This window comes from Ptychodera flava (assembly GCF_041260155.1).
Source record: "Ptychodera flava strain L36383 chromosome 3 unlocalized genomic scaffold, AS_Pfla_20210202 Scaffold_26__1_contigs__length_13983176_pilon, whole genome shotgun sequence".
NCBI lineage: Eukaryota > Metazoa > Hemichordata > Enteropneusta > Ptychoderidae > Ptychodera > Ptychodera flava.
Genome location: NW_027248280.1, coordinates 667,521 through 682,844, shown reverse-complemented (window position 1 = coordinate 682,844; position 15,324 = coordinate 667,521). Strand labels below are relative to the sequence as shown.

At 36.8% G+C, this 15,324-nt stretch overlaps 1 protein-coding gene across 1 annotated transcript; it reads left to right on the top strand.

Moving 5' to 3' along the window:
- The first annotated feature begins 919 nt into the window (after positions 1-919).
- Positions 920-14,528, top strand: LOC139125993 (protein white-like). The gene is made up of 18 exons (XM_070692062.1): positions 920-1,324; positions 2,055-2,103; positions 2,882-3,068; positions 3,323-3,394; positions 4,033-4,131; positions 5,034-5,200; positions 5,476-5,644; positions 6,150-6,251; positions 7,741-7,769; positions 8,101-8,206; positions 8,814-8,945; positions 9,677-9,769; positions 10,170-10,227; positions 10,808-10,885; positions 11,258-11,363; positions 11,772-11,872; positions 12,870-12,952; positions 13,373-14,528. Exons 1-18 carry the CDS (start codon positions 1,066-1,068, stop codon positions 13,490-13,492), a joined length of 2,010 nt encoding a protein of 669 aa, XP_070548163.1. The 5' UTR covers positions 920-1,065; the 3' UTR covers positions 13,493-14,528.
- The last annotated feature ends 796 nt before the right edge of the window (positions 14,529-15,324 follow it).

The window sequence follows — 15,324 nt, the reverse complement described above, 5'->3', positions numbered from 1 at the left end:
AAAGATAATGTCTTCATTATGACAAAATACAACAGCGGCCAGTTTTTGATCAACGGAAAGGCAGTCTCTACTTACTAGATAGGGCGAGTTATGGGGTGATTTTTAGAGTTACACGAAAAGGACGTCTTGTCTATTTCGGGTACTGAAAAATGCGTGTAGCCAATGAGCGATATGCAATGAAAATGAGTCCACGAACCGACTAAAATTGGTCATAAAATGAGGTGGAGGTAATTTGAAAGCAGAAATTCCGGCGTGTCTGAGGCTATTATTACGAAATGGTTAAGACAGCGCGATAACAGATGCATAGCATTTCTGTTTATAACTTAATTGGATATGAGCGATTTATGGATATTCGCCATTCGAATGTGATTTGCAAACATATGCATATCAAAAACACATGAACACACTGTACATAAACGAATAACTGTGTTTATGTTGTCATAACGTGAACCATTCATCGGCCTTGTGATGATGATGTGGACTTGAGTTCACGTTTGCGTTGTTCACGTTGATATGGTTGAGGCAAACTGTTTCAGTTGACTTAAATTTCCATCAATATCTTCACTGTCAATAATAAAATATCCGGCGAGTTGAATATCATATTTTAAATGTAGCATCTAAGAAATCAAGTGGTGGGTCAAAAGCTTCAAATGCCTTTTCCTGCAGACTTGGTGCAGACTTATTTCGTTGGTTTTGAACTTCAGGAAAGAGACGATAGCGGCGCTATTCTGAAAGCAGCAAAATTTTAAATTGATGCTGGAAACTGTTCGCCTTCATTTCTAAATTTTCTACGGCTTATCCCCTCCCACGAAAGTTCACGACGGTCACAGTTTTTATCTGTTTAACAAAACGTTGGGCAAACTTTGCTGTCAGTGCGCTGCTTGATCAGCCAAAACACAGTCACGTGATTTGATAGACCAGCAGTCACTGAATGAGCCCTCTCTCAAGGCTGCAAAGATTAAAGTTCACGTCAGTACGACGACCGGGGCAGCACACCTCATGACAATGTCGCAACGCTTGCTTGTGGCTTGAGCGATAGAGTTTCGGCGTTAAACGATCGACGATATGGACGAAGATGGCCGGTTTTTTCTCGGCGCCAGGCGGCGTTTTCAAGAAAGTGGAAGCGACTCGGACAGCGACAGTCAGGAGTCGTCCTTCGTCTCGTTCCGGTTCAGGGCGCCGCGGCGGTCGACCATCTTTCAGGACCAGAGATTGACCCTAACATGGGATGGCATCACGGTGCGAACTATCCCGAAGAGGAGCCGTCTTCCATGGAAACGAAATGACACATATGACGAGCTGGGGAAAGAAATTGTCAGTAGAGGTCAGTAGGTTTAGCCCGACCCAGTTTACAAATCGCAGCGCTCTTTTCATATAAACCAAATGACCTAAATGTAAATGTTGTAAAAATCTACGGCGTTTCAATGGTTAACTACTTCATATATACCCACGATTGAAAACTATGTAATAATATCCGACCGTTGTGTTAATGATGGTTTCACAAATACTATTATCCTTCCGTTTAGCTGGAAATAGTTTTTGTTCTCCCTGTTGTTTTTTTAATTAAAAAACAAGATAGAAATCTCTTGATCCGAGTTACCTCTCGATCAATGAATAAACTTTATCTGGTGATTGATAACGCTCTCTTGACGTGTTTACGACACAGGTATCATGAGATAGGGTCGTCCTAAAGGGCACCATCAGTAGACTTTGAGATACGCACCGGACAGACAGACAAACTGACTTGTAAAAAAAGACTAACAAAACGTTAAAACAACCTTGATAATTAAAGGAATGAGTTTATATAATCGTTATGGTAAAGCTGTTGTTCTCGAAAACTCATCGAGTTTGCTCATTTATGGCGTGGGTACCGCGTTATCGCGTACCTATCAAGATTATTGCAAATATTTGACCGTTTTGTTATAAATCATGTCTGAATTTGTAACCTCTGTTCACTCATCTCGCCTTTTGTCCAATTCAACTGCAGTATATAATGCACTTTGCTCTGTCAGTGAACTCTGATCATTGTTATTCAAATGCATTTTCTTTCACAGTGAGCGGCTTTGCGAAACCAGGTGCATTGTTGGCAATACTGGGACCCAGGTAACCAGTGAACATATCGCATTTTATCAAAATCAAGATATTTAATTAAAAAGTTAATTTATCTACATATTAATGACAGAATGCTTTCGCACTTTTGTTGAGGTGTTGTTTTGAGATTGCCAATCTCGAGTACTTATGTTCGCCATTGAAAATCACACACAACACAAAGACGTTCTTTCCAGTAGCCATCGTGTTGCGTCCATGTAGATCCACATGGCGTCTGGGGATTATTTCACAACAGATATTGCAGTGTAAGCGACAGAACGCCACCAACGGCAAATGTCATTACGGTGATCAATTTCTTAACGTGCTTATTATCCCTGGCCTTAAGTCAACAACAAGGTGACCGTCATTTTAGGAAGTATGTTATACTGTTCCCTTAACCCTTTGAGTGCCGTAATTTTTCCCACCAAAATTTTAGTGCAAAATTTTACCAATTATTATGAATTTTCTGTAACTCTTTTGATAATTTGGACCAAATGGACATTGAGTTTTGTTGGCTACAGTTTTTTTATCAAAAGTTTGGCAAAATCTGAAAACAAAATTACTGGAGTATATTTTATAAAGGCGACAAAAATTGACTTTGGCGCTCAAAGGATTAATGTTAACTGAAATTTGAGACTTTGATATTTGATGAAAACACCATAATTTCATGTAGTGTTGCCCTCATCAGATTATCGTTGATAGAAGGTTGTAACTGGTGCACAGTTTTTCATAGCGTTTTCCCTCGCATTCTGGCTACTTACACCAAATGTTTCAAATAATCTGTGACTGACAGCGGTAGCGGTAAATCCACTCTACTGGATGCAATCACATTCCGTACAAAGAATGGACTTGAAGTTGACGGCAATATCTTGACCAATGGAGAACCCGCAGACGACTCCATCACCAGCGCTATGGCGTACGTCCAACAGGAAGACCTGTTTCTGTCGACGCTCACTGTCAGAGAGCACTTGCAATTTCAGGTATACGAGTTTAAATGTATTTTGACTTACTCATTTGTACGTCCGTCAGTGTGTTCGGTCTTCTTTCTCTGTCTAAAGCCGGTCTCTATTCATGCCTTTCTTCGCGCTATCATTTATTGTTCGAGTGCTATTATTGATTACAAAACGAGGCTCGACATACCCGTCATTGCCAAAATCTGCTTCTTCAATTTTAGATATTCGCCAATTTCTCCTCTCTTTTGTCTGTCTCTGTCTCCCCTCCCCCTGTCCCTCAGGCAATGTTAAGAATGGATCGTGAAATAACCGGAAAGGAGAGACTTGAACGGGTGGAAGAAGTCATAGGAGAGGTAAGAAACCAATATGTTGTGGTTATTCCTTATATACCAGGCAGCAAACTTCAAAATTTGCGCAAGAAACCCCCAACTTATCTTATTCCTTCACTTGTTTGTTTCAATCTTGATTCTCATATCGGATGGACGGACGGATGTCGCTGAAAACTCTTCATTGCCCTTCGCCACATTTGGCGGCAAAACTAAAACTATGCACCTGTTGTCGATACAGGGATGTTACGTACATAGATTTAAACAGAGACAAAGGTTTAGCGAAAATAATCGCGAACGAATATTCCGTCATTGTGCAAAACTCTTAATAGTCTATGAGAGTGAAACCTATCCAGACGCTAGCGTGTTCATCTTCCATATATTACATAGGTACCCCAGACAGTGACTTTAAGAAATTTAAGTTCTCTTGCTACGTAGCATTGACCTTCATCGAGACAAACCATGTTAAGGGTTGTCCTCCATTTTCACTCGATACCTCTCTTCGCCGTCTTGTGATTTGTTTTTATTAATATGCGGGATATTTTTGCGTGAAACGTATTCTAATTGACACAACCTTTATATAAACGTTGCTTTGAATGGTCAAATCTGCATGTGTATCGTCAAAACACGTCTACAACTGTACAATTTTGTCCTTTCCCATTCAGCTTGGTCTTACGGAATGCGCCAGCACTAGGATCGGTGAAGCAGGCTCTGCGAACGGGATATCGGGTGGCGAGAGAAAAAGACTATCTTTGGCAGCAGAGGTCAGTCTTTACAATCCTTTATCAGTATCATTGATCAACCATGGACACTATGACCTAGTGATCCTATGTCCGGGCGAAACAACAATCCGCCATTTTGATCATTGAATATATGGTTCAAGGAGGGACGTTTACCCCTACCCCCACCGCCACCCTTGAAACATATTACCCTTGTCTACTTATTCAATTTATGAGGTCAGCAGACGCGAATCGAGGAAGAAATTTTGGATTGTGCAGTCAACATGAGTATTCGGTATGAGATACCTGCTATTTAAAGTATCTGTTTTCATCGTTACATTCATTACAAAAAGACTAACTTCGTCTGCAAATGTTTTTCTTCTTGACTTGTTTTCTCTCATATATGTGCGCGCGGAGCAGCGAGTGCGTAGGGTCGTAGAGGTCAGTGGACAATTAACCAATTGTGTGAACACATAGTGTTCGGTGGCGACTTAGCCCTGGGACTTAAGCTCCACTTACATTACAGTGAATAATATCGGCAGTAAGATCATGAAACTATAAAGCCGTGGGAAAATCCTGTTCCTAGGAAGTTGAAATCATGATGACGTCGTCGTCGATTCGGGGAAGGGGTTTAAGATCGAAGGCAATGGTTTCGTTTGCCAAGCGCACGATATAATTATCCCCAGTCTGTAGACCTGTCGGTTGAATACAACATCACTGATGTTACCCGGATACACTTATTCATGAAAACTCCACCAAAACACACTAGCTACACTATTTAAAACGAATATCAAAAAGAAGTTAATCGTAAGACTAAACAAAAAACCAAGGTAAAGATGAACACAAAACAATTGAGCAACCATCAATATGCGCATTGCTTTAGCTTCTGGCAAAAAGTATATAAATGAAAACAAAATTGTATAAATGTTTATGATTTATATCGGTAGATCTTAACAGACCCGCCCATATTGATCTGTGATGAACCTACAACAGGACTCGATAAATTTATGGCGGAAGTTGTCGCCAGCAAATTGAGTGATTTATCGACCAGCGGACATACTATTATATGCACAATTCACCAGCCATCGTCAGAAATATTTCAACATCTAGATAAGTAAGTACAAAGTATATACTGTAACTAACATGTTTATTGCATCGCTTCCATTCGTTATTTTTCCAGTCTGTGATGTCTGTGATGTTTGTGATGTTTGTGGTGTCTGTCTGTCTGTCTGTCTGTCTGTCTGTATGTATGTATGTCTGTATGTCTGTACGTACTGTACATTTTTGTCGATCTATGCTTCAATGCGTGTATCTACATGTGCATTTGTTAATTGCCCATATATTAGTGTACTTTTTACCTCTTGTCATTCGATGTTTATCACTGAACAGTATACTGATGTTGTGTGAAGGGCGCTGTGCTTACATGGGTCCAAGAGACGAATTGGTAGAATACTTCAGTGGCATCGGTTACAACTGTCCAGAAACCTATAATCCTGCTGATTATTTCATAGAAAAATTATCAATCGGTCCTGATACTCCAGATACAGACACCCAACAGGTTAGGATTTGGCATTAGACAAGTATGCAAAGTACATTAGATCATGTGATTTGTGTCGTGCAATTACGAGTATCCAAGCGAGGCCGCACACAAACCTTTCACAATGTTACAAACTATTGGCTGCAGACAGAACAAGATTTAAAAAACAGTTCATTAGCCAGTTTGACACACAAATAAAAGGAGAACAGAGAGAGAGTCGTCACTTATCCGACATTTAAAGGTGGTGAACGCAATGAGTGCTGCCTCTTTAACTGTATTTCAGGACCAAAATTAGGTTTCCGAATTTACACCTATCGTAAGTACACATTATGGTGTTGTGAGTCCATTTGTTATTCCGAAAAAATGTATTCGACTGAAAAATTGGTTTGAGTATTTTGAAAGTTAACAAGTAGGCCAATAACGTTTTAGATTTTGTTTTATAACAACCTGACTGAATTTGATTATTCCTCGTCTTAAGAAATTTCTTCCTTTCACACGCTACACGTTCTCATTATTTTAATTTCAGACAATATGCAATTGTTTTGATCAATCTAAGTACTACAACAAAGTTCAGGAAGTTCTTCACGACCAAATGTTTAAAGGAAGAATACGGAGAAAGTCTATCATGGTAAGAGTGTTAATATATTATTCATGTCATTGTATGAATGGCTTGGTGTAGGAAGGATAATTATCAACAGATACATAGGGAGAAGAATTAAAATATCGCCATCGAATATTATTTTCGCAGAATATAAAGAGAGTAGCAACACACTGTCAGATATACGAAGATAAATTGTAAGATTTCTTATTATCGTTGCAAATGCAAAATTGCAGCGTGTAGGAAGGAAGGATAAAGGATTTGTGAAGAATATATATATATATATATATATATATATATATATATATATATATATATATATATATATATATATATATATATATATAAGTTTCATGCATCCTGCAATCATCAGACAGAACTTCTGTCTGACGCTTGCAGGATGCATGAAACTTAAGTAACAGATATCATTACTTTGTACTTGAAGTAATTTAGTATGATATATATATATATATATATATATATATATATATATATATATATATATATATATATATATATATATATATAATAGATATATATATATTATATATATATATATATATATATATATATATATATATATATTCTAAACGATAATACATATTTAAATGAAGAACGCGTCTCAAAATCGAGAGTTTAGATTCCTTTGGAAAAAACACTTTATTGCATGTGAAATAAGCGAACTATTACATCAAATTAATTCTCTGAAAAGCTTGTATTATCTAAACTTTTATGTTTATCTCCTTTGCAAAATTATACCTTGTCTTGAATGCATTTTTGAAAAATGTTTCCCAAAAAAATTGGACATATTGATAAATGAAATCCAAAATTTTTGGATGCTCCATTTTGTAACTACAATGAAAACTCTTACAATTTATCTTCGTATATCTGTGATGTTACTCTCTTTACATTCTGTGAAAATGAGATTCGATTGCAATATTTTAATTCTTGTCCCTATGTATCTGTTGATAATGTTTCATCTTATTCCAGCATTTCGACGTATGAACATTTTAAAAATCTATGTTCTAGAGAATCTACAGCGATTCCTTACAAACTGAACAGAGCATAGTGTCTCTCATCTTCCAAAAGACTATATGCAAAAGCTTGCAACAGTCAAGAAAAAAGGAGCAATTGTGACCTTTTGCTATTAGAGAGAGAACATTTCATGTAGTTGTGTTTGAAACGCCAATATGATCTCTCCAGTTTGCGGTAACTCTGAGGAGAAATTCAAACTTGTGATTTTAACTAAAATACGACGGTAAAACTTTATTTCGCCCGAAAAATCTAAGTGAATCCAAACGGACAAGGAGCAGATTGGCGGTATTAACCCTTGGCACTCCGAAAACAACTGACCCGAGGCACGTTCTCTGGTAGTTTAGACAACAGTCTAATTGTACATTGGTAAGTACACACATGTATGTTATGATGTAATACATTAACACGTGTAGCGTCCACGTGATGCTTTTGCATACCAGGATAAAACTTCTGAATTTCAATTCTCATTTGCCTTTTTTTCCAGAAAAAGTTGAAAAGCGTTTCAGAATCAACGTAAGTCATAGTATCATACTCCAACTCATGAATACCAGGAGCTATGCTTTCCAGAAATCGTTTTTATGCGTGTTTAACGACCATGTTTGAACAAGAACTGGCGCAATTCGAACTGTAATGCACGTGATCTATTTTACAGTCTACCCAAGAAAATGTCCCGCGCAGTTCTCAAGACAACATGGATACAATCTTTAAGATATACGTGTACGGTCTTTCACGCTCCTTACCTTTTAATTAACTGTAACTCAATTTCAAAAATGTGTTCTGCAACTGTCCTAAATGTTTCTCTACTTGGAAAACCCATACTTATCCAAGCGTGTCATTTCAACAGATATAAGAACAGCTGGCTTACACAGTTTGTAGCCCTTCTGTGGAGATGTGCAGTACGTACTATCAGAGACGGGGACTTGCTGAAAGTTCGGCTCTACTCGGCTTTGGTAAGACTGTAATCTTATGGGAATTCCAATTTTTGACAGTATTTCTGAAACTCTGGTCAGTTTAGTATCGCTTGCCAATTATAACTGCTGAGCCTGCGATCTGATGACGAATACAAATACTATATTTTGCAGTGTACATAGGAAATAGTTACGCCGAATTCACGATGGCGAATTAAAAACAAAGTGTATATAAACTATGTTATATCATACCAATATATAGGGGGTGCAAATATTGCGGTCTGATTGGTCGATATGTGAAAATAACCGTGGCATATTCTCAAGATAGCGCGGTTGCAACAGGCACGAGCTCTCAGCAAGAGAAAATTCCCTTTTGACGTTTTATAACAGAACTTCAATTTAAGCATATTATATGATAGCAGTAAACCACCTTAGCAACTGAAATACCACTCAATTTTGACCAGTTCACTTAATATATGCACTTGCTATCGCTCGTGCTGATATGTCATGAACTGGTCAAAATCTCGTGATATACCGTTGCTGGGTGTGGTTTATTTCTTGAGTATGACATTGAAAATATTCACGCGTTTAAAAAGATTGAACCATGAATAGCGTTTTATCGCTTGATCTCATATTTTCCAATTTTTAGGTCATGTCTCTCGTTATTGGTTTGGCCTACTTTCAAATCCCATACTCGCAGAGTGGCGTACAGAGTATCCAAGGAATGTTAGCAATGATGATATACCTGGTTGGCATGTACTCTTTCTGGCAAACAATACGGGTAATTGTACTCATCAGTGCCGTCATGTTGTTTCGATATACTTGAGTTGGATCACATAATTTAGTCAATCAGTGGTTCAAAAAGGGTGGCTGGAGCACTAACACTTCTGAAAAATAAGGGCAATAAACCCCTTTGTACAGATGATAAGAAATTCTTTATGGAGGCAGTACATTTTCTCAAAATTGTCAGATATCAAAAATGTAGTGTCAGATATCAAAAATGTAGTGTCAGATATCAAAAATGTAGTGTCAGATATCAAAATGTAGTGTCAGATATCAAAAATGTAGGAGTGAAAGTATTTTGTTACGGTATTTAAAGGGATATAAGTATTGTTGTGGTGATATAAACATGCCCCATGGTCACTGATCTGCATATGAGAGTTCTATTTCGACAAAACAAAACTTAACAAGTTTTTCAAAGATTGTTATTTCACTTGAATTGTATCGTCTATAGGACAAACTTAATACTTTCTGGTATCATTTGAATTTTCTTAAGTTACCTTTGTTGTTATCGAGAGCAAGCCTACTGTATTCATTTTGGCCGAACACTTGGCAATGTGGCAGTTTGTTCACTCATTTGACAGGGTATTGTCCGAATAAAGTTTTCTTTTTCATGACAAGAAATATAGCAGGGGGAGAGGGGCTCTTGCCCTTTGAATCCCTGGTAATTATTTGAAAAATGTTTGAACATCAAGAACCCAATCCTTTCTTTGTCTGATTTTTTCACTGTAGAGTATACAACCAGAAGCAGTCCTCTTCTTTCGTGAACACTCTAGTGGGATGTACAGAACTGACACATACTTCTTGGCGAAGAGTCTCATGGAGGTACGTGTTCCTAGGCGATGTTGCCGTGAGTGTGTGGGGGTTCAAATCCCGTTTGGGTTATAGTAAAAAATTTATATTCCTATGGAATGTTCCGTCTTGAGCATCTTTGTTAGTATTATGTAAATGAATTTGGTTTCAGTGGTTTTTCTGCCTACAATTTCATATTTCAGAGTAAATTCTTGTTGTTTTAAAGGGCAAAGTTCTAATAAATACATATAAAGAAATATTTTCAGGACACCATACAATTGACGGATTTAAGATATTTCTAGACAATCAAATGCGCAGTACTGATCAGTATTACGCCCTCTTTATTTTCGTAAAATCACGTGACAACTAAGTAAACAAATAACACAAAACAAATCTATATGGAATTATACAGACTAACGTTTCATATTTGTAGATTCCGATTTGCTTAATCGTTGCAATTCTCGGAGGATCCATCTCTTATTGGATGACAGGTAAGGATTAAATAAAGTCCAATACTCAATTAATGAACATAACAATGAACATAGAAGTGTAGAGACAGAGGAAAGGGATAAATGTTAATATTTAAACTGTTAATTTCTCTCATTATGTCAGTTTGTTATCACCCTGTTCTCCTCTCTCTTCCTCCCTCCCAATGTCGCCCCTTCTGCCTCACGCACGAGAGGTATGCAATTGATCCAGAGTCAGTCCGGTTTTTTACATCTCTTCTTTTGAGACGTGGGATCCCTATTGTCTCTGTGCTAAATACTGCTTAGCCTTTGGGAGGCCACACAATAAACACTACGAAACCATTGTTTTGCTATTTTGACCAGAGCACTCGTCACAATACATAAAATATATCATTCAAATAACCGTAATAATGATCTTATATGGCATCTTGCTTTATACATTTTGGGTGTGGGTACTATAAGGTACTATTACGATTACAGTAACCAGCCAGCAATCATGGCATTACCACCGATTTTTTTATCTCATGTTCTAAAAGATTTTCTTAGAAAAGTAGGATGTATACTTATTAATATTCACTATGATGTCTTTTTGATTTATCTTAAGGTTTAAATCCCGAGATTGAAAGATTTTTCATATACCTGTTTTTGCTGTTCATTACCGGACTCGCCGCCTCTGCACTCGGTAAGTCAGTACCATGAATTATTTTGTCAGTTAAAAGTAAAGAGCTATTCATATGGAAACAAAAATCCATATCTATGCTCATTGTAAGGGCTCTTCAATTATCACCAAATTGTTTTTTCAATCCTTTATCCACGATTCCAGTTTATGTGTAATACATTGTGCAAAGTTTTCACGATTCTAAACGAATAGGATTTTCAAAAATGAGTTACACAAAACGGGCAGCTTTTGTTGAAATCTTGTAAAAGTTGAAAATCTTCTGACCACAGTTGCTATGAAAAACTATTTCCTCGTCACTTTAAATACATTTTATACTTTTAATTGTTCCATGCCAGCACATCCTTATTATTCTTCACCGCCACTTTTAAATTGCAGGTTTTACCGTGTCCACGGCGTGTACTACAGATGGTGTAGCTTTGGCCGTCGCTGCCTTCATAATAATGCCAGTTGATATATTCACAGGGTTCTACATCAATGTTGAGTATGTATAACACTGAATATTGACAAAGGGCCATCACTGTAGCTTTTTTCATGGTTTGTCTTGTGCGCTGCTGTAAACTCAAATAATAAACTATTAAAACGTGAGCCTTCTCACGTCCTGTCTTATCTGGTATTCGCACTGATATTAACTTATACGTGTATGGATATACACTAAATACATAAGGTTACCATAGTATTTAGTAAGACAAAGTATTTAGACAAGTTTGTTTAAATGTTGTTTTTCTGATGTATACTTTAATGGACAGATATCGAATTAAAAATTGATTGTCATGTTCATGTTCACTAAGAGGTAATCATTCGAAGTTAGCAAAGGGATATTGGAAATTAACTGTATAACATTATATGGCAATGATATGTTGTGATGATAACTTGAACCTTACCTTCATAGGACAATCCCTGTATACCTACGTTGGTTTGAGTACATATCATACACAAGGTATGGTTACGAGGCACTGTCTATCAACCAATGGTTCGAGTACGGAGACCTTGGTAAGACATACACACATACACACACATACATATGGTAAGACCATAGCTGTTTTCTTCAAAATGAGGGACTATGTGCCCGAGGGCAAGTGACCATCTGCCCGACATGAGGAAGGCAATTTGTCTCCTGCCTCGAGGGTACATAGTCCCTTGTTTGGGTTATAAGGTTTTTATTACATGCTTTACATAGTTTTCACTCCGAATGTTTGGGTTTATGGGCAAATGACAATCATATGCTTTATTTCCATGTTACAAGAAAATCCATTGAAAAGAACGATTTTGATCGTCGAATGACGCATTGATATGTATTTAAATCACTGTTATGTGGTTTATCGATTTTTCATGCAAAATGTTCTAACAAGGGATTTTCTATGTAAAACATGTATTTTGAACATTTGTAAATCCCAGAGTTGTCAAGTTGAAAATAGTTCCGGTTCACATTCATTCAAATGATGACTATACGTCCCGCGGCGTCATCAACGAGTTACCATAGATCCTATGGAGCGCATGAGGTTCAATATATGAGGCATGTAATAAAATTTCTTGAAAACGAACAATATCATAAACCTGCTGACATATTTTCCTCCTTAATACTACAGTATGGTGACAAATACGAAACTCGAGGTTTTATGAGCATTGACGTAAAATGAAGTTAGCAGGACATTTCTGGAAATGTTTCAGTTTTAGTTCTTTGTATTGAAAAGATGGCAACAATTGCCGAATATTACATCGCCTTGCAGGCAACAATAGCAATCCAATTTCAAGTTTGGTTAAACATGACCATTTTATTAGAAAAGTAGCTTTTCCATAGAGCCAAAATGTGATGAGTGTATTCATCGAGTATTTCGAATGGGAATCTCATATGGCACAGTGAAAATAATTGGGCTGCATACTAGGCAATGCATAAAATGTGATTTATTAGAACTTTTATTTTTCAATCCCTGTAATATATGGAGGTTTCACTTTTAAATTTCACCATTCCTATTCATCTCTATTGCAGCGTGTGACGTGGATTTAAATAAAACCGAGAATATTTGCCTGCCGGATGGTGATTCTGTTTTAGAAGTGTACAGTTTTTATCCAGTGAGTATCTTTATATATATATATATATATATATATATATATATATATATATATATATATATATATATATATATATATATATATATATATATATATATATATATATGTATATATATATATATATATATATATATATATATATAATATGCAGTTTAATTGTCTATCTCTTTTTCTGTATGTATGTATGTATGTATGTATGTATGTATGTATGTATGTATGTATGTATGTATGTATGTATGTATGTATGTGTGTATGTGTGTGTGTTTGTACTTCCGGGATGGATGGATGGATGAATGGATGGATGTGCTTGCAGACCTAAGTATGTGTGCGTTTAAAACTTCTTCCTTTCATCAAGCCATTTTAGCCTGACATGATACAACTGTACATGGAGTTGCTCACATCATTGGTATTTTGTTTCAGAAACATTTTCCCCGGAATGTGACGATGCTACTCATACTTGCCGTCGGATTTCAGCTGATAGCGTACTTGCTGTTGCTCGGTAGAACGTATCTGAAACTAGGTCATCGCAAAAATATGTGAAAGTCTGACACTTCTCCTGGCGATGCAATGGAAGTTGGTATAAATCATAATACTTTGATCACTAAGAGTTGAATAGTTACTGTGAGGAGTTGCCGTCTTTGGATAGCTAGAGAAGATTCGAAGAAAAAATATTGTCATTAATGTTTCTACTTCAAACAACATGGTATCTTAACAATCGACTCCAAAGCTAGATGAACAACTTCTCAAGATATTCAGCATGTCTCAGTTGTCATCTCTATATTCTTAGATTACGAAAAAGACAACGCAAATTTGCAAGCGAATTCATCGACTCTGTGATGGAACAAGAACACATTTGATTACAAGCTATCCCTAGGGATTACAAACTACTACAAGGGATTACAAGCTACCCCTAGGGATTACAAGCTACCCCTAGGGACGCTTTCCTTCGCCTGTGTGTGATGTAAAATGTATTGAATACTGCAAATATTTTTTTTAAATATGTAAATGCGCAATGATACTGGCAATATGCTACGCAGACACTGAGTAAATAATTTCATCACGATTTACTTTGAAAACGTACGTTACTTTCTTGACCAGCATCAATTGGAATAATTAAATATGGTCATGCTGGCAATGTTTACATCCTACCTAGAAAAAATTACAGATCACTCGACCACCGAGACTTTCACTGTGTTATATTCGCAAAAAAATCATGTTCGTCTGGGATGAAATCACAGCAACCGTCATAACTTGTGTCAAGGATCCATGGCCTAACGCATAATATGCAAGGCACCAGCGAGCCGCCGTGTCATACAAGCTTGTGCTTACTCCTTCCCTGACCTGTGATCAAGAAGACTATCCCGGCAAAATGTTAATCAAACAAATCAAGTGCTATGAATAGTGACCTATCACTTTGAATCAAAATCTGATTTCCAATATTACTCTATATGAGCTTATTGGCTCACCCCTATTGTGATTCCGCTGCTGAAACCAGTAAGATCCTAGTCGATTTAGTTATCTACCTGAATAAATTTCGTTGTAAAAATATTTCTCTTGAATAAATAGATTTATTGCATCATCGGCTCATGTTGACTTTTTTGAAAGGCCTGTTTTTCATCAATGTAATACTGGTGATGTCGTTAACATTACGTAGATGTATGAACTCATCTTTTTCTGAGACAATTACGTCATAGACAGCTTTAACGTCGACCCAACAGTGTATTTACTTTGATAAATTGGACTGTAGTAGGAGTGTAATAATTTACACCGGTGAATTCAATTCAAATAAAACAAATCATCACTGTTGAGCGATGAATGGTGTTGCATTAAGTTAAATTTCAAGACTGGAAACAAGTGGAAATCAATATTCGTAACTGAAATCGTGTGCGGCAAGTGTCAGGAAACAATGAAAAGCCGATAGTAAGTGTTTGAAACTTTTTGTACAGAACGCAAGATGCACAATGACAATTTTGAAATGGATGCTGTTGATAATGGGATATTTACATTTAATTTTGTATCAAACTAATTTAGACACTACCCTTACTGCATTCAAAATGTTCAGTCCTATTACGACGAATGTATGACTGTGTAGTCTAACATGAGCTCTCACATTTCTATTCTTCAGAACTTCACTAATTTGTAATGCTTCAATTAATTTGTTTTGGTTGTTTTGTCCCACTAAACATGTCTTTCCAAAATAGTCCTGTCTCAAACTGTTCACGTGCACAAACAATACGCCTTTAAGTATTTGATGCTGATATTTTGTTTGTGAACGCAAGTAGAGCTATAAAAAAGTTCTGATTATTGTTGTCTGTGATGACGAGAAGGAAGGGTCGCTGCTGTACTCGGAACCATAGTCAAATTTGACTGTG

What these genes read in the sequence shown, in the direction of transcription:
- LOC139125993 (XM_070692062.1), top strand. Translation starts at nt 1,066, where the DNA reads ATGGACGAAGATGGCCGGTTTTTTCTCGGCGCCAGGCGGCGTTTTCAA. An exon ending in GAAAGAAATTGTCAGTAGAG is followed by an intron (nt 1,325 to 2,054) that starts GTCAGTAGGTTT and finishes TTTCTTTCACAG; the next exon opens with TGAGCGGCTTTGCGAAACCA. An exon ending in TGGAAGAAGTCATAGGAGAG is followed by an intron (nt 3,395 to 4,032) that starts GTAAGAAACCAA and finishes TTTCCCATTCAG; the next exon opens with CTTGGTCTTACGGAATGCGC.